General features: G+C 44.1%; 1 protein-coding gene across 3 annotated transcripts in view; it reads right to left on the reverse strand.

Moving 5' to 3' along the window:
* ASB13 (ankyrin repeat and SOCS box containing 13) overlaps positions 1-26,001 on the reverse strand; it is a 321,247-nt gene that overhangs the window by 46,971 nt on the left and 248,275 nt on the right. For 2 of the 3 annotated variants that reach the window (XM_069629640.1, XM_069629641.1), the window contains exons 3-4: positions 12,620-12,770; positions 9,477-9,611 (exon numbers count right to left, since the gene is read on the reverse strand). In XM_069629640.1, coding sequence (XP_069485741.1) covers positions 9,477-9,611; positions 12,620-12,770 — 286 coding nt within the window. The remainder of the gene's footprint in view (positions 1-9,476; positions 9,612-12,619; positions 12,771-26,001) is intronic. The other variant, XM_069629642.1, reaches the window with a different exon arrangement.

The following is a 26,001-nucleotide window of genomic DNA, read 5'->3' on the forward strand; positions in this document are numbered from 1 at the left end:
ACGTCCCAAACGTTTAGGACATGTGTCAAATGTACTGCAGTCCCTATTGACTCATACAGGAACACAATCAACAAAAGTAAGGAAGGGGATCACAAACAACTCGGCAAATGCAAGAGTGTACAAAAGGAGCAACCTGATCAGGCTAACATACACGACTTCAACATCAAATCTTATTATATTGAATAGAAGATGGTTAATTGAGACCCACAATTAAAAAACATTGCAAATGTATTGAAGCATTGAAGTAAAAATTCCCAGATTCAAAATCATATCTGGGGCAAGTGTGTGTTTCAAAAAGGTTGCGCTTTGCTGGAATTTATTTGGATGAAAGCTTAATTTTGAATTTGAACCTACTACAAGTTGAACGCCAACCTCTGCTAGTTTTACTATGCAATAGGATGGTTTGATCAATCTGTAATCAGGATTCTGGCCCTAAACTACTAAGCCCAGTTTCATTCATTTGTTTCGGCTGTGACAAAGGACTAACAGAACACTTGAGAAAGAAAAGCACACTTCAGCTGCTTTATTAACAAAACACAGCATGTTGGGCTGGCAGAATACCTGCAGGGCCTCGCTTTAAACTATACATCACTTGGGAATAGCTATTAAGAAAAGTATCAGTAGGGTGTGGAACAAACTAAACTAAGAGATAGTGGGCTCCTCTCTTGTGTTATCTCATTTTCGGGATACTCCACCTAATAAACACGAACTGCCATTTAAGCAGTCGGTATGGACAACCAACAGCAAAAAGAATGTAAACAGAACCTAACTAGGGACAGCTGGCTATTAAGCCCACGTCTTGAGAAAAGCCCATCAAAAGAAACCTAGACGATCCATGCTTGCCCCATCACAAGACCTGTTCAAGAGCATGTTCCAGGTCAGTGACAGATGTGTTTTATGTGCATTTTTAAATAAGAGCCAGCGGTGCGGCGGATTCCATCCAACCATGCTTTGCACTGGCCCGGGTCACGAGTAAACCGTGCCAACAGAGAAACATGTAGGCCAGAGATCAAAATGGAGACTCCCTACACGTGATTGATACCTGGATCACTGAGTCCCCAGAACAATTAGTACCTGAAAAACCCTTCAAAGCCACTGTACAAAAAAAAAGAAAATGACTGCAAGATGGCTCACAGAAGTACTGAGGGAACTCAGAAAAACAAAGTGTAAACTGAAAAAACTATGGAGAAATCAATTCCAACCAATCAAAAGCAAATGCCAATGACAACTCAGAATGTACAAATCAGCAATCCTAATAACAAAAACGCATACTACACCACAAGAATCCAATCAGCAACAAACCCACAAAAAGAACTATTCAAAATCTTCAAGGAAATCAAAAACCCAACAGCATGCAACAAACGCATCATACCATCACAATCCCTATGTGACAACACCACAAACAACCTAAGAACAAAAATTGAAAAATTCAACAGACCATCGACACAAGCCACGCAACAATAAACACAAATCCAGAGCCACCAGAAACCAGCACACCACCAACCACAACATTCAACTGATTCTAAACCATAGACGAAGAAACGTTCAACAAACTAATAAAAGACACCAACCTCGCTAAAGCCACCAGTGACCCATGACCACCAGGCATCTTCAAAGAAATCCTCAACAGTAGAAATCCAGCATCATATTTTCTGGCTACTGATGAACACATCCCTAAACAAAGGAATAGCACCAAAGCATTAAAATCAGCATAGATGAAGCCCCTCCTAAAAAAACTAAACAGGAAGTGTGGGAGACCCCACCAACTACCGACATATATTGAATCTACCCTACCCAGTGATACTACTGCAGAACCACATCTACAAAATACTACGCTACCATGTAAAAACCAACGGAACACTCAACCACTGCCAAGTCGGCTTCAGACCCATGAGAGGAACGGAATCGGCACTTCTATACATATGGGACGACCTAAAAATAAACATAAACAGCACCCAATTGGACCTCATACTACTAGACATATTGGCCGCCTTTGACACAGACACACAACACTAATCCAAAGACATTGGAATGCGGCATAAAAGACTCTGCTCTACAATGGCTACAATATTTTCTCACTAACCGAATGAAAAGAACCTACTTACTGCCATTTACATTGAACACCAGAAACATCACCTGTGGCCTGTAGCCTCTCCCTACTCTCCTTCAATAGCTACATGTCCCCTTAATGAAACTAATCATTCAAACCCTTGGACTAACCGCCTACAACTACGCAGATGATACCCAACTCATCTTCAAGATAACCTCAACCCAAAGAACACTCTCAATAAATGCCTCACGGACATATAAACCTGGATGACAATCAACAATCTCAAACCCGACCAGAGGCATCCGCAGTAATAAAAAACATAGGAATACTCATGGACAACAGACTCTCACTAGAACCACAAGTCAACGCAATAGCAAAGAAATTCTTCTACCGCCTGCTATTAATTATTAATTAGGGGGATACTCCCCTACCTTTCATTCCCGAACACAGAACCCTTGCAATAATTTCCTTGGTATTATCAAGAATAGACTAGGCACATAGCCTCCAATTTGGAATGCCAGAACCTCTCGCAAACAAACTCCAACACATCCAAAATACTGCATTACGACTGCTCCTGAGACTAAACAGAAGAGACCACATCACACAAGCGCTGAGAAGCCTACACTGGCTTCCAGGGGAAAAAAATGCATTAATGGAATGGTTCGGTCGGAAAATATTATTGGCCAAAAATATGGCCAATAATAAAACAAATACCTAAAATATATATATTTTTTAAGTCCCTATGCAAAGTTTCGAGCAAATGAAGCTCAAACTTTAAAATTGCAAGCACCAGGGGGCATCCATTTTGTGAAATGGATGCCGCCTGTGCTTACGTTTGCGGCACTAATGAAGCAAAACCAGCCAGCTGTAGTAAACAAAAGCTACCACTGGGTGGCTTTTGCTTCATTGGTGCCGGACTCGGAGGACGGGGCCCAGAGACTACAGGCAGGAAAGCTGCAGCTGCATCTCGGTAAGTGCAATTGTTTTTTAAAAATAAGCACTATCTGCGTTTTTTTTTTCTAAGTTTTCCGGGCGGGAGGAGCTCGAAAACTTAGAAATAAAACCGCAGCTTTTAAAACGTTGTACTTATGTTTGCGGTAGCTTCAGCTTGGAGCCCATAGGGCTCCAAGCTGAAGCTACCGCAAACATAAATACAACGTTGTTGTGTTTCAAAAATGCTGCAGCTTTTCTTTCTAAGTTTCTTGCGTTCCTCCATGCCAGAGGAGCCTGAGAAACTTAGAAAGAAAAACTGCATTTTCGAAACACAACCGCGTTGTGTTTCTGCCTGCCATGGCTATCACTTTGGGTCTCCGGTGCTCCCGCCGGGGAGCACCGGAGACCCAAAGTGATAGCCATGGCAGGCAGAAACACAACGCGGTTGTGTTTCCATGCCGCGGTGTTTCTGCCTACAGCAGCTTTCACTTTGGAGCTCTCGGGGCCGAGAGCTCCAAAGTGAAACTTGCTGTAGGCAGAAACACAACGCGGGTGTTTAGAAATGCTGCAGTGTTTCTGTCTACAGGAGCTTTCACTTTGGGGCTCTCGGACTCTCCGGGAGCCCGAGAGCCCCAAAGTGAAAGCTGCTGTAGGCAGAAACACAACGCGGTTGTGTTTCCGTGCCGCAGTGTTTAGAAATACAACGTTTATGTATTTGTAAATGCTGCAGTATTTACAAATCCAAAAATGTTGTTATTCTGAATGCTGCAGCTTTCGCTGAGAGTCTCCTAGACTCCCTCAGGGTTGGGGGAGCCCAGGAGACTCCCAGCGATAGCTGCCGCTATCAGAATTACAACGTTGTTGTATTTGTTATTGCTGTGGTTTTCCAACCACGGCAATCACAAATACAACAACGTTATATTTTTAATTGGTGCGCCTCCGCTTTTTGCCTTCATTTTACGTTTTCTGTGCTTCCCTGGGTTTGGGCTTCATTTGCTCAAAACTTTGCATAGGGACTTAAAAAAATATATATATTTTAGGTATTTGTTTTATTATTGGCCATCTTTTTGACCAATAATATTTTCTGACCGAACCATTCCTTTAACTTCAAAGCCTTTGCATTGCTTACAAATCACTATACGGACAAGGAGCCGAATTCCTCCAAGCCAAAATCAACCGCTACCAACCAGGAAGAAACCTAAAATCAAGCAATGACCTCCAAATCGAAACAAAACACTACGAGAAAAGGAAATTCAGATGAACCGCATTCTCCCGTCTGATAGCCAAACTATGGAACTCAATACCAAAGGAAATAAGGACAGAAGATCACCTAACCTTTAGAAAATGAATGAAAACCTGGCTATTCAACTCGCCGAGACCAGCATAAAAATGGGCGCCGCCATCAACTCTTACCTCGATCCCAAGGAAATCGGGGGCAGTACAGATCCTGGAACCAACAATAAAACAACCACACTATGCTATCTGCGAACCATCCCTGCTCCTCACTCCTCTCTAGCATACCTCTCACATACACCACATGCGTTAATTGGTGAACTATACTACACACAAAACCCACATATCCAGCAATAGAACAAACTGCTTCCAACAAATGACCCAAACACTAGACGTTGCCCTCCAGACACAATAACCCCTGTGCACAAAACCAAGCACACTCAGAAAGCCGACACGCACAGATGGCAGTTTCTCCTGGTTCTGCAAGCACCAAAAGAGGAGCACAGCCTCTATCCTATCCTTCTTCCCTCACTAACCTACCCCACTCACTTTCTTACAGAGCCAGGAGAGTGCCTGGAGACCATGAAAATGGTAGCTTAGCGCAATATAAATCAACATAACATAACATTGGTGAAAAGCAATGTTACTGTGGGGTGGGGGCAGTGCATGGAAGTACAGTGAAGTGGAATGTCTGCTAACGGAGCTCCTGGGTGGTGCTGGCCAATGAAAGGGCAAATGGGGTTTATTTATTAACTGGCATGGTGCCCCAAGTTGCCCTGACGGGGCCCAAGCAAAAAGATTAAAACGGAAACATGATGATACTGTATCAATGTTCTCAATGAGACAAGACAAAAGGAGTAGGTTTTTCATTTTTATTGTAAAAACATGTACAAAAAGGCAATTGGGGCTCCACGACCGGAGGGTGGTCCCTGAAACCTTTCCCTCGTCATTGATGGGGCTCCGACCTCCATAGCTCTACTCCAAAAGTTTCTATTGTAGTACAGGCTGGCTAAAGTCACCCCTACTATTTAGCCTGTCCATGTCCTAGGGAAGGCCTTAAGGCCATAGCCGTATTTCTCTAGCAACCCCAGGCACTTCCTAGCTGAACTAGCGGGTAGTCCGATTGCCCTGCCGTGCTTTTATTCCAGATAATGGTCACTTAACCTTTTCCTCCCTCACCTCCTGCCTTCCTTTTCCACCTTCCTCTCTGTCTTTCTGTTTTCACACTCCATCTCCTGGTCTTGTTGCTCTCATCCCTTCTCCTGTATCCACCCTAGAGCTCCCTCCTGATCTTACATGGTTCCTTCCAAATCTCACTCCTCCCAACACTACCCCATCCTGTCATCTCATCTATCCTCCTCCCTATCAATTCCCTCTCTCTCTCACATTACTACTCTCAACCCACCCTTCTGCTCGCCCTCCAAAACTATATTCAATACCTCTCTCACTCTCCCACAAACAACCAAATTGGTACCACCAACTCACTCCCAACACCTTACCTTCACTCCCTCCAAACACACCAAAGGAGATAACGATGTAATGCAACTACCGTTCCCTGCATATCTCACCTTCTATGATGTATTCATGTACCTTACTGTGACAGTCAATTCCTTACAATGTACCTTAGCGCTGTGATACCTCTGGATCTGGGCACTATCAACAAACGGAATAAATAAATAAAATAAATAAATAAATAAATGCCTCCCCCAAGTCCTCCTCCTCCTGTTGCACAGTCCTTGCTGGTCTCTTGGTCTTTCTCCAATCTCACCCAAACACCTCAATGCCAATTGATTCTGCTGGTCTTTTAGATTACTCCTCTTCCTGTCTAGAAAGTTCTCTCTGCTCCCATTGGCTACCCGAGTCAGCTGCTTCCCTGTGTCAATCTCCAGCATCTTTAAGGAAATATCTATAAGGCCCGTTGGCCCTGACCCCTTTCCAGTCTTTATTTTCCTCCAGCCCGTCGGGCATTAGGTTACCAGCATCGTGTGCACTCTGTTCCCCTCCTGACAAGTTCATGTCCACAAAAACATGGTCAAGGATTCCCTGGTCTCCACTAGGGCTGTGTCATGCTAGCTCCAGCTCTGCCGCTGCTGCTCCCCTGTTGCATTCATGGGCAGTTCGTAGTAGGTGTTCGGTCTCCCGTTCCACTCCTGAATGGAGAGGCCTATTCCATTTTTATTTGAGCAACCAGTCTGTTCCTCCTGTTCCAGGAGAGGTGAATTGTGGTACTTGTAGTTCCAGTTCTTCACTGGTTGTTGCTGCCTCTTGGGAACCACCTGAAAGATTAGAGAAAAAGCCCTGACCAGGACAGAGGCTGATAAGTATTGGGTCTGGGAAAGAGGTAATATGTATGCATGGCAAGGGAGGCAGCGACAGAGGTCCCCATCATGCCCCCCACGCTACCTCTGGAGTCCTTGACACCTCCACCACCCAAACAGACTTTCTTTTTGATTTGAGGGGAACTTCTACTGAAGTCCCGCTGCAGCTGCAATTCCCTTTTGATTTGCTGCCCATATGGCTACCTGCACCGAACGCTCCATGAGCATCCCTCTTTCCCTATGCACGAATTTCTCACCACTTTTACCGAGTTGGTATATACATCACCCTATATGGTGACCACTAAGCTAACAAGGGATTTAAAAATATCTTACCCCCAACCAGGTTTGTTGATTTATTTTGCCTGCTTTGTATATACATGTACGCGGTTCTATAGATGTAGATACATTTTATAGGATGGAAATCGCCACCCTATACTTAAGATAAAACCAATGAGCAGTGACTTTTCTGAAAATCCTATTGCAAAGAACTTTGAGTTGCTGGACCGATACGGCTGAAATTGTCCTTCATGCACCCCTCCAAACTTGAAATTTTGCAACAATTCATCAGATGGTTGAAAAATGGTTGAGCATAGGAAAAAGCAGTATACAGCCTACTCCTACTCATATTCCCATAGAGAAAAAAGTGCTACCATTGAACACGTTCACAGCGAACACCGCAGGATGCATTTGTGGCAAATCAGAAACAAGTTGGGCAAAAAGCATGCCAGCTATTTCTTTTTTTTCTCGTTTAGTGTAAATTCGTAGAGTTTTTTTTAATAAACTGACAGATTAAGGGTATGCCCCAGTCCAAAAAAGGTCAATAGATATTCCCACGGTTCATTGCAGCACTGAGGTTTTTGAGAAATAAAAAACCTGCCATGCAAGCGATTGCTACATGCAAGTAATTTCTTATAGCAAGCCTGCGGGAACGCGTACATGAAAAGTGCTCAAAATGCTATTTGGAGTAGGGAAAAAGGAGCAAATGGTAATTTGGAGACTTTTGGGGAGGGTTGGGGAGTCCATTTTGAGCCAGAGAGTTTTCATTTTACCGCAGGAATTCCACGGAAGTCCCACAGGAAAATCTCAAGACCTGTTCGGATAAAACACGTGTCATGGCAAAGAGTGCGGGAAAGAGGATAATAGAAGAGGGATAGGAGGAATTTAAGCAGAGGGGAAAAAGATGGGAGAGGGTCTAAAACGGGAGGAGGTTTGTAAATGTAGAGTAGCCGTGAGGATGGGGAAGAATCTTAATTTTTGAGAATTTGCACATTTTTTCATAATGGGAAATTATCAGTGAAAGAAGGGGAAAAATGAGGGTGGTAACTGGCCACTTGAAATTCAGTGAAATAAATGTAACAAAGCACAGGAGATTAGGTGGGTGTGGGAAGTGACGACAATCTTAACTGGAGTGCCAACCGTTGCTCATCCATGAGCACATGCATAAAATCAGTGCACGGCGCCAGAATGACATTAGAAAATTACATCATGCTTGACATCTATTGGGGGCGGGGGCGGGTATATATATATATATATATGCGCCACACCGATGCTCTGCTGAAGTGCCGAGTCTCTAATTACTTGCAAGTAACCAGTGCCTTCCAAACAATCTAAGAAGACTCTTGGGTACTCTGTCCAGGTATTGCAATTTCCATTGTTACATTTAAATTGGTGAAAGCATACGATGAATAGCAAAGGGGTAAAGCCCACCTTCATTGCCATGGGTTCCGTCGCAAATAAAGACTTTCTCAGGCAAGTGAAGAATTATCAATATAAAAGAGGCACTAGTTACAAAAATGTAAAACAAAACATTTCTCCAAACTTTTTATAGAATACATTACTTGCTCATATCAAACATCACATTTTCCAACTCGAACTTCCATTAATTTGATTGCTTATTGATTACCATGCATTTTTGCTTAAAATGTTAAACAATCTACAAGATGGGATTTTTAAACAGGTTTAGAACTTTAGTAGCCGCACAAAGCAGACTCTTGTGTTATTTGTATTTACTGTTAACATGCGTGGAATAGGGCGCATTAGTGAGAAATCCTATAGAATGTAAAAACAATGAATGCTGCACCATATGGAATAATGGGCAAATGTGGAAAGAGCAGCAAACTGCACTTAAAAAGTGAACCTTTACAGCACGGAGTGGTAATTATTCCCTGCTACACACTCCCTGACCTGGGATTACTGGTTTGGAATTCCCAAGGTTTCCCTGGATTCTTCACTCGGAACGTGTTGCAGACTAGACCTATTGCACATGATCCCTAGTTTTGTGTCCTTGTGCTCTTCGCGCTGTTCCTCTCCAATTAATTCATCTCTTACAACGTGCTTAACACTGGTGACCAGTCCCTAAGCGCAGGAATGGGATTCAAACCGGCGTTGTGAATTTGAGGATCTGTTCTTCCTCTCACTCTCTCATTTGGATTCTGAATGAAGGTAGTGCCAACCTGGACCTGCCTGGCTGTGCTATTGGGTATTCGTGGTTATGGTGGGAGTTTTGCCATTTGGCACTCTCCCTCGCGCATGGGAGAGAGCCGGTGGTAATCATCCTGCCTTTCCATACCACTGTATGCCTTGGCAAGAACGTTTACCCTCGTTTATCCTTGCCGTGGTTACAGCTGAGAGGACAGCCTTGTTGCCTTCCTGGGCCGTCTGACTCCTCTGACATGTACCTTCTACCAGCCAGCCCCTAGCGGCTCCAAAGGTGGTTGACAGGCACGTTACAGCTGTGAGACTTTGGAATAAAACCCTATCAACTGAAACGGGTTGGTCTTTTTGAACCCCTCACCAAAGGACTTTAGTAGACACCTCCCTAAAAAGTATCCTCTCTCAAGACGAAAACATGCAAAAAGCAGTTTCAGCTGTCTACTGCTGCAGCTGAGTTCATAGGAATGAAAAGGGAAGAAAACTTGACAGCAGAGACACCTAATCAATACCTGCATTTAGCAGTATTTTGGCACAATCTACATGCTCCCTTGCACAAGCAACATGCAGTGGAGTACCAATGTGGCAGTCGTGAGCCTCCAGGTTTGCACCCACGTTGATCAGGAGCCTCACACACTCAGAGTGACCTTAGGAAAAAGAAAATAAAATAATTAGTAAGGAGCAACGCCACAGCACGTTGTAACCAAGGTTGAACAACAAATAAGAAAACAGAAACACCTAGTGGTGTCAATTTACTTCGAATAGCAAAAATCAATTCAAGTTTTCAAAATCTCCATTCATTGATTGATTTTTATCTGTAGCGCGCTCAAACGCAAGTGTTTCAGAGCGCAACGAGGCAAGTGAGGGGAACAAGGGAGAACAAAAACAACGATCTTACCCGGCCCAGTGATATTGACAACGCGCAAGTACAGGTTTGCTGTCTATAATGAATACTGTGAAGATTAAACTAAATTATTAGATAATACCTCTGGCCAGAGGGGATTTTACTTTAATTTCTATTTTTACTTTTCTTTTTTCAATGTAATTTACAGACACTCTTTCAGGGAGGGTGCACAATCGCTGCCTCATCAGGGGTGTGTGATCCTCTGAGGTGCCTAAGAGGAGCCCTGGGCCCAATCACCAGGATCAGGGAGTTGGAAAGGCCGTGAGGCAAACGATTACTCCCCATTCCCGTGGTGTCCCATAGGACTGCACCAGAACGGAGACACTGAAGTACCGGCACCATTATTAACGGTGCTGGTGCTTCAGTCAGAAGTCTGCTGGTAGGGGCCTGAATTCCCAGGAGGTCCGGCCAGCCGGGAGTTCCGTGGCACCTACCGGCAGACTCAGAGTTTGCCAGTCTGGAAAGGGTGCTGGTACGTTTCTATCGGCACCCTTATTTCCGGACTAGCAAACTCGTAATGAGGCAACAGTGTCATTCGTATCGTGCAACTGCAGTAACAAGAAGTGCGCGAGCGAGGGGAGGAGGAGGAAGTGCCGGTCAGAGTGGTATATGCTAACGCTAGGAGGGAAAGGAAGCGCAGCTCAGAGGGAGAGCATGCAATTGGTGGGGGATGGGGGGGGAAAGGGACCATGGGTTAGGCGAGTGCTAAGGGGTGGGCAAGGTGGACAGGTGCCAGGGGAATGCAGAGGTGGTCAGTCAAAATCTCGAAAAAATAATCTCGAATAACAATAAGGTCGAAAAAAAAAGACCGAAAAAAAGTCGCATTTTTTAAAAATTATATATTTATTTTGGGGTCCGGGATTAAAAAAAAATGGTAAAAAAAGAAATAAATAAAAAAGGGGGTGGGGGAACGCCCCCATTTCGAATAAAAAACGTCATTAAAAAAAATGCGACTTTGTTTTTTCGGCCTTTTTTCTTTTCGAGATTTATTTTTTCGAGATTTATTTATTCGAGATTTTGACCATAAACCGAATGCAGAGAGTGCAGGGGAATGAAGGTCCACGTGCTAAGTGTGAGGAACAGGGCTGGATGCGCTCAAAAGGGGTGGAGGCTCAGCCAGGCTAGTGCAGAGGGAGGGAGCACGGTAGGGCAATTGCAGGTTGGGGGGGGGGTCAGGTGTGACCAAGTGCAGGGGTAGACTGGTCGAGGAGGGCCTGGTGCCCTGTACGAATCAGAAGGCACCAGGCAGCCAGTCAAAACGAAGCAGAGGGGGGCATTAGCAGGGGAGGGGGAGAAGGAAGGATAAAGAGAAAAGGAGGGTCTTGAGAAGCTTCTGGAACTTAAGGAGATCCGGCTCAAGTCCGAGAGGAACAGGGAGGCCAGTCCAGAGGGATGCACCTTCGGAAGAGAGAAATGTACCCCGGACTCTCTGCTTGGAAAAGCGTCTGATCTGCAGAGAGTTGGAGCTAGAAGACCGAAGGGCTCTAGCAGGGAGGTATTTAGGTAGAGAGAGTTGGATGAAGCCTTGGTGAAAGCCTTGAGGATGATGCAGAGGGTCTTGAACTTGATCCTCTGAGCAACTGGTAACCAGTCAAGAGGTTTTTGAGCTGGAGGGATGCGGTCCCTGGGCTTGAGGCCAAGGATAAGTCTTGCAGTCCTATTCTGGATTAGTCGAAGGGGGCCAAAGGGAGGATTTTGGCAGATTGAGGAAGTGGCTGTTGCAGTAGTCCAGCCTAGAGAGGAACAGAGCTCTGGAGACATTGAGTTTCTGGGTAAAGGTAAGGAAAGGGAGAATGCCCATGAGGAGGTGCAGCTGGAAGTGGGCCTTCTTTGCCAGGTCTGTGATGTGAGGAGAGAGAGGAGTCTAAGATGACAACAAGGTTTTTTGCCTCACAAGAGGGTGAGGGGAGGGGAGGGGGCCCAGAGAGTAGGGGGGAAGGAGGGAGCTGGGGTACCAATGAGAAGGATCTCAGTATTACAGGCATTAAAACAGAGATCATTAGCAGCACACATTTAAGTGCAGCACAATTGGACTGCATAGCCGGATGGATGTACGAGCAGCATGCAGGCAGGAAGTGCGGTGAACCTGGGCCAGGTAAGGAAACCGGAGGAAAAGGAATTGTGGAAAGCAGGAGGATAGGGAAAGGGAGAGAGAGTTATGGTATCTGGGGCATGTGGATTGGGGAAGGGCGTTACAGTGTTCTCTCGTGCACAAAGTTAGGGGAAGGCAAATAAGAGAAAGGGGAGTTGTTGGGTTCTCCCATTCATTGTAGGGCTGGAAACAGGAATGGGGAATGAGATCTGGAGCGGAAAAGGGGCTAGGGTAAAAGGGAGTTCAACAAACATGACATGCAGGAAAGGGACATAGAAGCACCCAGGCGAGCGGGCCAGCGGAACGGAGTGATGCCCCGTTTGACCATTCTGCTTGCCTTCTTGGGCCCTCGGCTTATGACCATGCAATCAGCTTGTGCGATTAAAGGAGTTCCTTTTAGGAAATTATATATTTGTGGATTTGCCCATGCTTATTTTTCTAGTGAATTGCTGGTTTGGTCTCTCTAAGATATGGGTTTTCCCTAGTTTGAAAAGCTGTACTCTTGGCTTTTGATATCTGGATTTCTCAGTCCACAGCCAAGACAATGAAGTGGACCTTTTTCACATTTAGCCCTGCTCTGAGGACCATTGCCCCATTACGGGATAAAATATGTTTCATTGTGCTCCATTTTCAGGGCAGGAGAAGGAGGGGAGGCTCACCACTCATGCAGGCTTCATGGAGCGGCGAGGCTGTGAAGAGAGGCGGGTTCACTTTGGCACCATGAGCTAGGAGAAGCTGAACACACTCTAAACTTCCAGAGGCAGAAGCATCGCAAAGCGGGGTGCTACCATCAATGTTCCTGGCATCCACCTAAGGAGGAGAAATTCAAAAGTGGAACCTTAGTTAGACCCCAGTTAGTGGAGCAAATTTAGATTATTGCTTTCTTTATTAAATAGAAAGGCACATTTTACTTTGGAAAATGTGCAAGAGTAGCATAAGAAGAGCTGGAAGATGTTGGAATCATTCTCTGTTTCTTAGCCAGAAACCATACTCCTGATCAAAAGGGGTCTGCAACCTGCGGCTCTCCAGATGTTTTTGACTTCGACTTCCATGATCCCTCATCATCGATTATGCTACCTGTGGCTGGTGGGAGTTGTAGTCCATCTGGAGAGCCAAAGGTTGCAGACCCCCGGAACACCCTCTAAAATATGTGGCCACATCCCTTAATCAGAGTACTCATTTTGCGAACAACAAAACAATTTGTTGAAGCATTACATTTAGCACAATTTCTGAAGTTTTCTTCAAAGACAGCTCTTCATTCTCCTATGTTAAAAGCTGTATTTCTATCACCTGCTGGTCCTAGCTTTCTTCTATTAATCAATAATCTATGCGTTACCTTTTCCCCAGATTTTATTTTACATCCTGCAAATATTATTTCTCTATTGTTTAAGATTTTATTGAGATCAGACACCTTCATACAATTTATAAGCAAATACCCTGAAAGTAAAACCCATTTAATTTATCTTTACATTTTAGCTCACCCACCAATCCGTGCCAACTAGAACTAGCATGGCAGAAAGTAACAACTAACAGTCAATAATTCCCACGCACTACAATAGGCAGTTATAGTAAGACATTTTCCTGAGGTTAAGCACTATGTTAATAAAGAAATATTTGTTTTATGCGGGATGGAGACCAAAGCACCGTCTATTTTGGAATGTTTGGCCTAACTGGAGGCATTGGTTTGGAGGAGAGTTTTACGGATTCTGAACTTGATGCCCGAAGTTGCTATTAGGTACGAACTTGGTATCAATTCAATGTTGTCAAGAGCACACTGGAAACTTAAATCATTATATAATAAGATCTTGTGCCCAGTGGAAAGTTCCTTATTTGATGATCTGAAGGTTTTCCTAACCGAGATAGGTAATGCGTTACTAATTGAGTTCTTGGAGTTCTATCTTCACCTCCTTAGGAAAATTGGTTCATCAACTTTGGAGCTTGTGGAGAATCCAGGTAGACTCAAAAGGCTGCTAAATGAATCCGATTGGATAGCAAACACAGAAAGAGTGCATATTTACGAGTCATTGAATCATCTGTGCCTAGAGCAAAAGCAGTTGGGAGTATTAGCCCCTTATCTTGCAATCTACACAGAAAGGAAGATTAGGCGACTCTTCAGAAGGTTCAGATGGAACCTAGTTCTAACCAAGGAAATTCTATTAAGATATGGCTTGCTGCATCCTGATTCAGCAAACTGTAGATTTTGCAATATCAGAGGTCAAAGTGAGACCGTCAAAAATGTATTTGTTTCATGAGCTTCAGTACAAGGTAAACGATGTACGCTGTTAAGAAAATGTGAAGACCTGTTTATATTAGTGGATGGGGAAACAGTTTGGTCTCACTGCCTTGCGGGACGTACAATCTTGACTGTAGTGGCAGTTGCTGCCTTTTTTGCAGTTACAACTCACAATTTAGATACATTTTTGTATGGAACCTTTTGCTTTCATAACTTGACTGTCTTGTCTTATGTATTTTGAGACCGCTAGAAATAAGCCGTATTGTGGGCAATGTATTATGGTAAGGATGCTATGCTGAGTAGGGATGATATTTTGTTATTCTTTGTGCTTTGTATGGGAGGCATCTTAAATTTGGAACCATTTTATTTTAGAGATTTATTGATTAATTTTGATATTTATAAAATGCGGTTTTATGTGTATTAATGTGTATTATTTTAATCTCGTGTTTTATACGATAATGTTTTGTGTCCGCTTTTATTGAACTGAAGCATGTTAAAGGTTACATTTCATTATTTTTAACCATGTAACATTAAATAAATAAAATAATAATAAAATAGCAATACACAATTAGAAACCAAGGGAATGTGTCACGACTCGCTCCCTTCGCTCCCGTTCCCGCCACTTGGGGGCATGTTTTGGGGCTTATTCCTTGCTGGACATTTCCTCCGAACCTAATGCCACAGTGCTGTAATGAATTGGGAGCGCTAAATCCCTATTTTCCAAACTACTTCCCTTCCGGATCCATTCCAGGTTTTTGGCAGCCAGCATGCTTCTTTAACCAAATGACTGTGCTTCCCAGAATGCCTGGCCCACTGCTCCACCTCCACCCTTGCAGGACAAGGTTGGGTGGAGGATAGGCAACACCTGTGGCTGCAGGTGCAGCAGTCAGCACACCTGAGGCGTGTGCTCGTTAAACAGCTTTAAAAGCCTCAGTCTCACTTCAGTCCAGCGCTGGTCATCGTTTGCAGTGTTCCTGTTTTTGACTAGTCCCTGGTTCCTGGTTCTTTGCCTTTGTACCTACTTCCTTGTTCCTGTTTTCTTGTTTCCTCCGCCCTGAATTTCGGATTCATGCGCTAATTGATTTCTGCTCCCTTGATTTCCCTTTTTGTCTTCCTCTGTTTGCAGGCAGCAATTCTCAGTGCTTTCCCCTTTTAGATGCAGCCCAGTTTGTCTGTGTTCTATATTTCTTTGACTCTGTCCTTTGCTGCTGTTACCCATTTGCCTTAGCCTTCCTCTTAGTTTAGTTTCCTGTCTTTTCCTTGGAGGGGTAGGGAGAAGTTTGCATAGGTTATTTCGTTTTTTCCCTGCTCCTGATCCTTACTTTCTAGAGGATCCATTCCATGTTTTCCACTGCACTTCTGCATTTATTTTCCCTTTGATTATTAGGTGTGGTGTGCGGTAGTAGCTAGCTCCTGTGTGAATGCTTATGTTTTCCTCACTATTTTGTAAACACTATTCCCACTTAGGTATTTAGTTTTCCTTCCATTGCTGTTCTAGCCTTTCGGGGTCCCAGTTTCTTCAACAGGATTCGTGGGCTAGCTGACATTCAAGAGGTTTATCTCGTCCTCGTGAGTACAGTTCTTAAGTTCCCTTATGTAATACCATCAAGATTGTTAGTACACAGATCCTGTCATTGCTTGCCCTCCACGTGGGTTTAGCGCTGTCAGTACCTGTAACAGCAATTGGGGGTAAGGCGCTTGCCGACTTTCCTCGCGGTCAGGTGCTTACCCCACACCCCTTTTCATATATTGGTTTTGATGTCACACTCTATTTGCACTCCTGGGTTCTAGCATACCTGAGTCGTAGTTCCTGGGTGCACATTTCCCTTGCCATATTCGCTGCCTTTGTACTCGCCTGACTAATCTTGACAGTATGACCAGCCCAAAATTCCCATTGAATATGGCAAGTTTAAGAAAGAAAGGCAGCAAGGCCTCTAACAAGCTTGTACAGAAAGCTTCCCCTACATTTACCTGTGACAATCAAATCACTAGTCTTGGCTTAAATGAACTCCTTGTCACGAATGGGCATTTACGAGCAAAGTATTTTTCCCATAGGATGGCACATCCTACATTGCCTGATCCTAGTTCGATCCTTTGTTCTGATCCCGATTCTATGTCAGCGCAAGCCTTAGCCGCAGAAAACAACACACTGTTAGACTTATTATACAAGAGTACCTCTGTTGTTGAACCCCATGATTCCAGTTGTGCTTCACCTCAGATAGAACAGTTTCATGGTACAAACATAACGAATGGAGGGGTTCCTTGCATAACTTCAGTTTTCTACCCTCAGTCCAAATACTTCTTTGCACAAGTACATACGGTAGTCCCTAATGTCAAGAGGTCTAAGGTCAATAGATTGCTTAAGGGTAACACAGACCAAGTTAGTATGAGAAAGTATAAATCTCAGAACCTGAAAGCAGTTGAGGATAATGCACAATCGGTGCACATCCAGATTGCTAGTGCAGGATCCAGCCCTGATGCCACTATGCCTCCCCCTGTGCCTACTGATAGTGATGTACAGTTAATGCAGGGCATGCTAAGAGCTAAGCTTGAGGAGTTAACACAAGAATTCATTTCTTTACAAGAGGAGAATAAGATCTTGCACGCATTCCTGAATACACCTCAGACTTTATCCATTGATGTTGATGAAGTGAACACAGTTCAGCCCCTGAGTGCAGAGACTTTGGTAAACCATGATAATTGCCAATATGTTAGATCTATTGGAAGTGAAAGTCTTTCTTCTAGCACAGCGCTCAATCTGGGCACAGTTTCTAACAATTGTTCTGCTGATTGTCAGGGATTGCAGTTAGCTGAAGATTTACAAGCCACTCCTTTACCTAAAGTTTCAAGTGTAGCAGTCTGTCATAATTCTGAGCTAGCACACATACAAGCTTCTGATCTCCAAACACAATACACAAAGGTGGCATACACAGATTCAGTCACTACAGTAGGCTTAGGTCCTGCTCTTGATACAGCTGCTGAGACTGAAGTAGATGTTAAAGCTGATGTGGAAGACGATCTTACCTCTGGGTTCACTCTTCCTTCTGCCAATTCTGATCAATACGAACAGTCAGAGACAGTACAGATTTCATGTTCTGATGAACTCATTCCACAGTATACAGAACCAAAAGACCAGCAGGCGATTCCTGAACTGTTGATTGTTAATCTGCCTCTTTCAGAAGCTAAGACAGAGGAATGGACAATTGACGAAATCCTGATTAACAGAGACTTTACTATGGTGATTCCACTGGTTGATTTTGACTTCCACAAAGAAAGAGACTCTGTGTCACCCACTAAAGAAAAGGACTGCAAGGGTACAGTTCAGTCCTTGGTTACTGGAGCCAAGGAGTCTAATGCCCTAAAGGTGCCCTCCATTCCTGAGCCACTAATGTGTCTATCAACTTCTGAGACTTCTGTGTGTCCTCCTACAACCATTGACTCTTCTATGATCCAATCCACAGCCCTGCAGTCATCTTTGGTACACGTGTCTTCAATCAATGAACCGCTGCCATGTCTGCCATTTAATCAAGAGCCTCCACCATGCACGGGGTTAGTCCCAAAGACCCTGACATGTTTGGATTCAGCTACCGAGATGGCTCCAACTCGCATGCCTTCAGCTTCAAAGTTTCCTCTGGCCTGCCTGTCTTCAGCTACAGTGACTCATCCAGAGGATCATCCTTCAGCCAGAGAGCCTCCGGTAGCCCATCATATGTGCATGTCTTCAGTTCCAGAGTTTATTGCTTGTTTGCCTTCAGTTCATGATACACCGGTATCCTGCTTAGCTTCGCTTCCAACATCAGAGGTATACCTGTCTACACCATCAGATCCTGCTATATTTTCTACTGCTCCAGACAGTCCTCCTGAATCCCAAACATTTACTGTCGATGAACGTTTAGATTGCCTTTCTTTTGCTTCAGGAGGAGCACCAGAATGCCTGCCTTTTCCACAAGACGATTCTCCCAACTGCTTCACTTTAGCATCAGAGCCTCCTAAAAATGCAGCATCAGAGTTTGAGACTTTTGCCAGCTCCCGCTTCAGAGTCATCAAGCTGGACCAAGTGGTGAGTCAGAACCACTCACCTGGGTGTGCACAGGGGGTGGTGCAGACCGGCGTATTACCTACAGAACTTGTGCAACAGAATTCCGCCAAGAAGCACCAGTTGGGTGCTAGTAGCCAAAGGAAGGGAAGGACTGCTGCAGTTCAAGATGTGTCTGTTATTGCTCCTTCTGCGAGTGTGCCTGAAATACCAAGTACTGTGTCTATCACTCCTATCAGTATGCCAAACGTCCCTGCTGTTGTATCCAACGTGCAACAAAGTGGCTACACGACTGTCACCAGGAGTACCAGCCTCGTACAACCCATGGGACTTCCAGGCATCCAAGGCGTAGAATATGTGCAGTCAAACCTTAATCATTTTCAACCACAAGCCTTTTCCCAGATGGATGACAGAAAAAGATCTGAACCTCTACCTCAGCCGCCACCTTCTCTAATGGCTGAACATGAACATTTCCTGAAGCCAGCAACTTCCTCACCTCCCGCATGTCCGCTCTCGGCGGAAAGGCTAACAGAACTTCTACCATCGTCTAAGGCAAGTTGCACCAGCCTGCCTCCCTCCTCAAAGACTTACAAGGGTCCACTCCCAGTGACTGAGCTTCCTGGACCTTCCAACTCTGCTCCAGGTCCTGCAAGTTCTTCATGCCTTTCTTCGAACCATGAGTCTCTTCCTCACCAGAAGTCACCGTTTCCATCAGTATCACCTCCAAAGACAACACACTCCTATCATGGAAGCCCATCTGCCTTTGCCCACAAGCCACCATTTCCATCAGTGCCACCTCCAAAGAAAAAGCACTCCCATCATGGAAAGAAGAAGTCTCGTACGGGTGGCGGGCACCCGAAGAGGGCCGTAGGAGGGGGTATACTGTCACGACTCGCTCCCTTCGCTCCCGTTCCCGCCACTTGGGGGCATGTTTTGGGGCTTATTCCTTGCTGGACATTTCCTCCGAACCTAATGCCACAGTGCTGTAATGAATTGGGAGCGCTAAATCCCTATTTTCCAAACTACTTCCCTTCCGGATCCATTCCAGGTTTTTGGCAGCCAGCATGCTTCTTTAACCAAATGAGTGTGCTTCCCAGAATGCCTGGCCCACTGCTCCACCTCCACCCTTGCAGGACAAGGTTGGGTGGAGGATAGGCAACACCTGTGGCTGCAGGTGCAGCAGTCAGCACACCTGAGGCGTGTGCTCGTTAAACAGCTTTAAAAGCCTCAGTCTCACTTCAGTCCAGCGCTGGTCATCGTTTGCAGTGTTCCTGTTTTTGACTAGTCCCTGGTTCCTGGTTCTTTGCCTTTGTACCTACTTCCTTGTTCCTGTTTTCTTGTTTCCTCCGCCCTGAATTTCGGATTCATGCGCTAATTGATTTCTGCTCCCTTGATTTCCCTTTTTGTCTTCCTCTGTTTGCAGGCAGCAATTCTCAGTGCTTTCCCCTTTTAGATGCAGCCCAGTTTGTCTGTGTTCTATATTTCTTTGACTCTGTCCTTTGCTGCTGTTACCCATTTGCCTTAGCCTTCCTCTTAGTTTAGTTTCCTGTCTTTTCCTTGGAGGGGTAGGGAGAAGTTTGCATAGGTTATTTCGTTTTTTCCCTGCTCCTGATCCTTACTTTCTAGAGGATCCATTCCATGTTTTCCACTGCACTTCTGCATTTATTTTCCCTTTGATTATTAGGTGTGGTGTGCGGTAGTAGCTAGCTCCTGTGTGAATGCTTATGTTTTCCTCACTATTTTGTAAACACTATTCCCACTTAGGTATTTAGTTTTCCTTCCATTGCTGTTCTAGCCTTTCGGGGTCCCAGTTTCTTCAACAGGATTCGTGGGCTAGCTGACATTCAAGAGGTTTATCTCGTCCTCGTGAGTACAGTTCTTAAGTTCCCTTATGTAATACCATCAAGAGTGTTAGTACACAGATCCTGTCATTGCTTGCCCTCCACGTGGGTTTAGCGCTGTCAGTACCTGTAACAGCAATTGGGGGTAAGGCGCTTGCCGACTTTCCTCGCGGTCAGGTGCTTACCCCACACCCCTTTTCATATATTGGTTTTGATGTCACACTCTATTTGCACTCCTGGGTTCTAGCATACCTGAGTCGTAGTTCCTGGGTGCACATTTCCCTTGCCATATTCGCTGCCTTTGTACTCGCCTGACTAATCTTGACAGAATGTAATGACCAAAGCGTGCCTGGGCAGTAGGATTCTGTATTATGGCTCATCATATGTTTTACCAGTATAGACAAGAGTGCCCATAGTTCGGATCGTCAACAACTCTTGGTCGAAGCAGCTGTCGTCAATTAGCGTCCTGGACCAACGTGGCCAACAAAAGCAACTAAAAGAGGAGACTATGCATTGACATATCAGTGTGAGTACAATACCCGGCTGAAATACAAGACAGATCACACCTGTGACAATTTAAGGCCATATTATAATTGACATTTAGGGCAACTGTAGAAAAGACGTGGGAGAGAGCCAATTTGCACTCATCTCAACACTTATGAATCAGGGTACATACAATGAAGCCTCCCACGCATCACGTACCACATTAGGTCCTGCATTTTTTATGTTGCATACATTTGAAAGATAATGATGTGCTATTTGTATAGCGCTTGCTCCAAACATACAATATTTGCATGCAGACAGTTGCATGCCCCTTCAAATCTGCACCATTGGCCGTCTAATAAGCTGCATTGGACATGTATTCTATTTATCCTCCTAAGTAAAGGTACACTGATCCTACTCTGGTTGTTCACATGAGCCCAAATGCATGATAGATTGACACATAATTAGTCTGAAGAATGTCAGTTAATTCATCAAGCCGTAACACCTAGATACTTCTAGGAATTCTTTAGCCCACTCAAATAATGCCTTTTTCCAGCTGGCTACAAACACTCTTGGAAGTCGTGACATCAAGAACCTCCAATTTAGCAAAATTAATTTGAAGCCCAAGACCTATATGAAGGGCACAATTTCGTTAAGCTCAGGAATATTCACTAAAGGGGGTCTTTCATTGGGTTAAGCATTTTGTAGGCACTCATTTAATTTGAGTGCCTGGGAGCAAAATGGGATCCCAGTCACTTTGCACACCAGACCCTACATGATTGAAAAGCAAAGGGCTGGCAGCAGCCTCCAACCCCTTACTGTGGGCCCCTACTCATCTTAAACCTCTCTATGGACAGGATGCTCAGGGAAGTTCTGGAGCCTGGCCTACAGGTCAAAGCCTGGATCCATTGCATAAACCATTTGCACAAAGCCAATGCCATCCAATCTGGTGATCAAGAATTCCCAATACACTTCACTATGAAAAGTATTTCCATAAAACATCTCTTTATTAATTAAAAGGGATGTACAACAGAAAGGTGGGACCTGATTGTAAAACTAGTACACGCGAGAAGGGGCTTCCAGTCTATGCCTTCACTTGGTTACAACCGGAAAAGACTTACAAATATGTAACTAATTCAAACCAGTGGAATACTAAACTGACAAGGAATCTTGTATCACATTTATGTAAGTCCTATGCTATTAATGCCTGTTATTCAACAACACTTCTAAACACTCATATATTTGTATATAAACACTAGTTCTGAATATAAATGGCTAAATACAACAACCTCTATTAGTGCATCTCTATACTCCACAGTGTACATTTTATTGTGATCTTATCAAAACACATAAAACTACAAATATATACAATAATATCAAAACTAGATGGAATTTATTCATCAACAATTCATACATATTGGTCCTTGCAAACATATATAAAACTAATGAACTTTCTTGTTTAGCCCCATCCTGACGTTCTTTAATCTGAATATCACTTTATGTTTATTTTTGTCAATCTGGCAATGTTTTATGTGTAATCTTCTGTAGACATTTTGGAAATCAAAATAACAAAACGAAATATTACCAGTGGACTAAATTGAAAAGGATGTATGGATTTAGTGATTAAGTATTTATTCCCCTGAAGAATGTCCGGAATATATGAGCATTAGGGACAGAAAAATAGGTTTGTAAGGAGATGAAGACAGTATAGATTGATGTACTTGGGCTGAGGTGCATGTAGTCTATACACATTATATTTGTTTGTAAGGACAAATACATAGCTGATGAATTAATTTTTATATTTTTGTTTATATTTATGACTTTGTATAACTTGTTGATTTTTTGTGAGTGTGTATATATATTTGAGATATACATACCATTACATCCTTGCAATGCAAATGCACAAATTTAGAAAACAGACTGAGCAAAGTAAAGGTAAGAATTACATTTTTAAAGAACCCCGAGCTGAATATCATTGGGGAATGTGCCAAGCTCTTCAGGCTCCTAGTTAAGGACTCCTTGACGCTCCTAGCATACACATTGCAAAACGCACAAAAGTTGGATCCCTGCAGGAGTAATCGCATTTTCCACCACAAGATATTGTAGTTATGATCCATGATGTCAGGATGTGAGTGTGTGAGTGTGTAAGTGTGTGTCCGTCCAATCCACTAAGGGTGTCTCGTCTGCTAGTCCCTGGGAGCTGTCATCCAGGACACATCCATCGCTTTTGGGTCCAGTTCCTGGGGGTGGGCCAGTGCGGGAGGATCACCTTGATGAGGGTTCTTCGGGGAGTGGGACACCGGATGGTGAGATGCAGTATCCCCTTTCCTGTAACACCTTTACCCCATCCTACCAGGTAGGATACTTTGGAACTGAACTCTCTTCCCCTTCCCCCCCGCCTTCACAACATGGACACTTTCTAACAGACAACTTGCTATGAGAGAAAACGGACTAACACCAAAGCTGTATACCTGGCATGTCCCAATACAGTTGTCAGGCGCAGTCAGGCAATTCCTGACCATCATGCGCACCCGACTTCCATTACACTGCCCCGCACAGATAAAAGGCAGAGCATTGGAGCACACTCTGAGCAAGGCAAAACACACGAGGAAGCAGCAGTTCCAAGATGGCAGTTGAACATGAGGAGAAAGATGGCAAAACCAAAAGGGATCACAAGGAAGGAAGTGCCATTGACCATTTCAACAAGGAACCGTTACTTTTACGAACTCTGGGAGGATAGAAAGCGGAAGACCAGGAAACCAGGCTGAAGAATCCTGCATTGTGTCTCGTAGGTACCCGGGACCCTTCCACGTTGATAATCAAGGCGGGGAGAATCGCTGTCCTTGGCTCCTACAACAAAGCAGTGCGAGTGAAATCAACACAGCCGGTACGTTGGGGAGATTGATACCAAACCGGTCTGTGTTGAAGCCAAGGTTGCAAGCGGCAACATTGTATGGTGAGCGCTGAAGCAAACACAGTATGAAACGTATGTGAGAACCAACGCAAGTGAAAATCAAACCAACAGATGAGTGATTGAACCAAGATACGATAAGCTTGACAGAGTGGTCCAGCACCCCGTGCATGCTCATTCAAAGGTCTCTGTAAGGTATCCAACTGAGAGTTGACAAAGGTGAAAGAGTGACAAAGAACTGTGCATCGAAGTGGTCCTGCAACAGGTCAGGCAAAACCCTGTGCACAATCGAAGGTCTTCGATGTTGATACTGCTAAGCAAGTTGACAAAGTATAATTAAGTTGGTCCAAGCCCGAAAGAGGGAGATCAATTGAAAACTTTGGGTTAACACAAGTTTGTGTTACAGTGAATTAAATTAGTCAGAGCTCGATGAAGGGAGACAGATTGAACATTGTGATAAAATAGATCTGGGGTGAACCGTGAATCACCTAAGAAATTGGATACATGAAAATCCTATGAGCATTGTGTGAAAGGGATCTGAGCCCGGCTTTGGGGGGCTCTGAGGTGAATAGTGAACCACCTAAGAAATTGAGCATGTGTGAAATCCTGAGAGGAAAATGACTTTTTATTGGTTTGTCGCATCAGATCATCTGCAATAAGAGACTTTGGAAAGCAAATAGACTTGGGCACAAAAGGCCCTAATGCTAATGTTTGAACTGCACCCTCGTGCTAGAGAAGCCAGAGACTGTGCTAAGCTCAACTGTACCGCATTGTCCCGTGCTGAAAACGTGGGGAAGGGAGGCCAACGGCCTGAACCTCCCGACGTATCATTTCTTGAACTTTTTTTTTTTTTTTTAACATGACATTGTTTACCTCACTATTTGTATTTAGAGGTAAGGATTGGCAATAGGTTTATTGGTATAGGCCCTTTCATTTTAACAAGACACCACTAGGACTGTGTAATTATTTGATGGTCGTAGCTTGCTCCCATCTGTAGATTTAGGATTAGATAGACATTTTTCAAACCCTTATTTGAAGTTCAATAAACGCCCTTGAACTGTGGTCACTTGTGTCCGTCTTACTGTTCATACCATGCCTTCCTTACAGTGTTTATGTCTAGACCACTCTCACCCCTCCGCAGTCTAAGCCTGGCCACTCTGCTACCTACCTTAATTGGGTTAGGCTAGAATTCAGTGTCTTTCCTGTTCACCATAATTGGTTGGTCTGCCGAAGTCCACACCCAGGGTTGATTTTGGAAATCCATTTTAACGCATGGCGAGGGATCACGAAATAACTCAAACCCATTTGTCAAGCTCCAGGATCTTTAACACAAGCAAGGAGCAGCGAGGGCTGTGATAAAGGGAGAGCAAAACCTACAGAAGACAGTTTTACACCTTTGTCGAGGAACAGGAGCAGGTGGATACATTTTCCCTAGCTCCCGCCCCCTCATCGCCGTCACCCTGGAACTGCGAGAGAAGGGCTATAAATGGGACTCTATGTGTTATGCCCATACCTCATCGAGTGTATGAGAGACGATATGCTCTCAGACAGCCGTACCAAACATACCCTCGCACTCAGTGTGGAAGGATGCCGTATGAAAGGATGTCAGCACACACCATTGGACATCATGGACCGCTGAATGAAATCTGACGTGAGCAAAGTGATGTGATAAAGAAGATATATGAAGCCATACTGAAATGATCATACAATACTGAAGAGTGATTATGTAACTGAAGTAACAAGAGAAACATGTATGAAATTATATTAATCATGAATGCAAAAGAAGATAAAGTAACTTGCTGACCAATATGTGTGAATATGCAGCAATGCAAGGTAGAAAAGATACATAGAAGCTTGCTATAGAGGAATATATAACGTGACAAGGATGGCCTTTATTGGAAAATGGATGCCGGCTCGTGTAAATATTCAATTCAACTACCTCAGAAGTCGATCAGAGTAGGAGAGTAAGGAGAAGCTGGAAAAACGGCTTTGTGTGCAAAACAGGAGTTGTCGATGTTGACTTGGAATCAAGGAGGCTATTTTTAAGGAGTTTTTAAGCAAAGCACACAGGGAGGCATGGACATGAGTCATATTTCTCGAAGATTAAAAAAGAAGAAAACATCTGCAAGAGCCAAGTATTGGACAATTTAAAATGACTAAAGCTCATACAAGATGGAGTGAGCCAGTCTCTAGAGGCCAAGAGGAGCAATGACACCTAGCATAATTGAATCAAATAGCAGTAAATAAGAGGCTGAAATTAACACATTTGTGGTCTCTTCACACGTGGTGCAGAAGTTGAAAACATGGGATATTAAGTAAGCCTCAAATGACGATAGTGATGGGCTTTCACTCCTTCAAATGTCCTAGACAAGAGAACAGGCTACATGGTCAACTACAGATGGAAAACTTTGGCTCATGGCTGAACTGATGAGAGATGATGAAGTAATTGGGAAAGTACAGAGTAATCTAACGTGATCCAAGCACGTGGGTTTTGGTTTCCTTAGGTGCTGCTAGCTGAGTTGAACGTCCAAGGTTGG

This window comes from Ambystoma mexicanum, chromosome 12 (assembly GCF_040938575.1).
Source record: "Ambystoma mexicanum isolate Mex_15411 chromosome 12, UKY_AmexF1_1, whole genome shotgun sequence".
NCBI lineage: Eukaryota > Metazoa > Chordata > Amphibia > Caudata > Ambystomatidae > Ambystoma > Ambystoma mexicanum.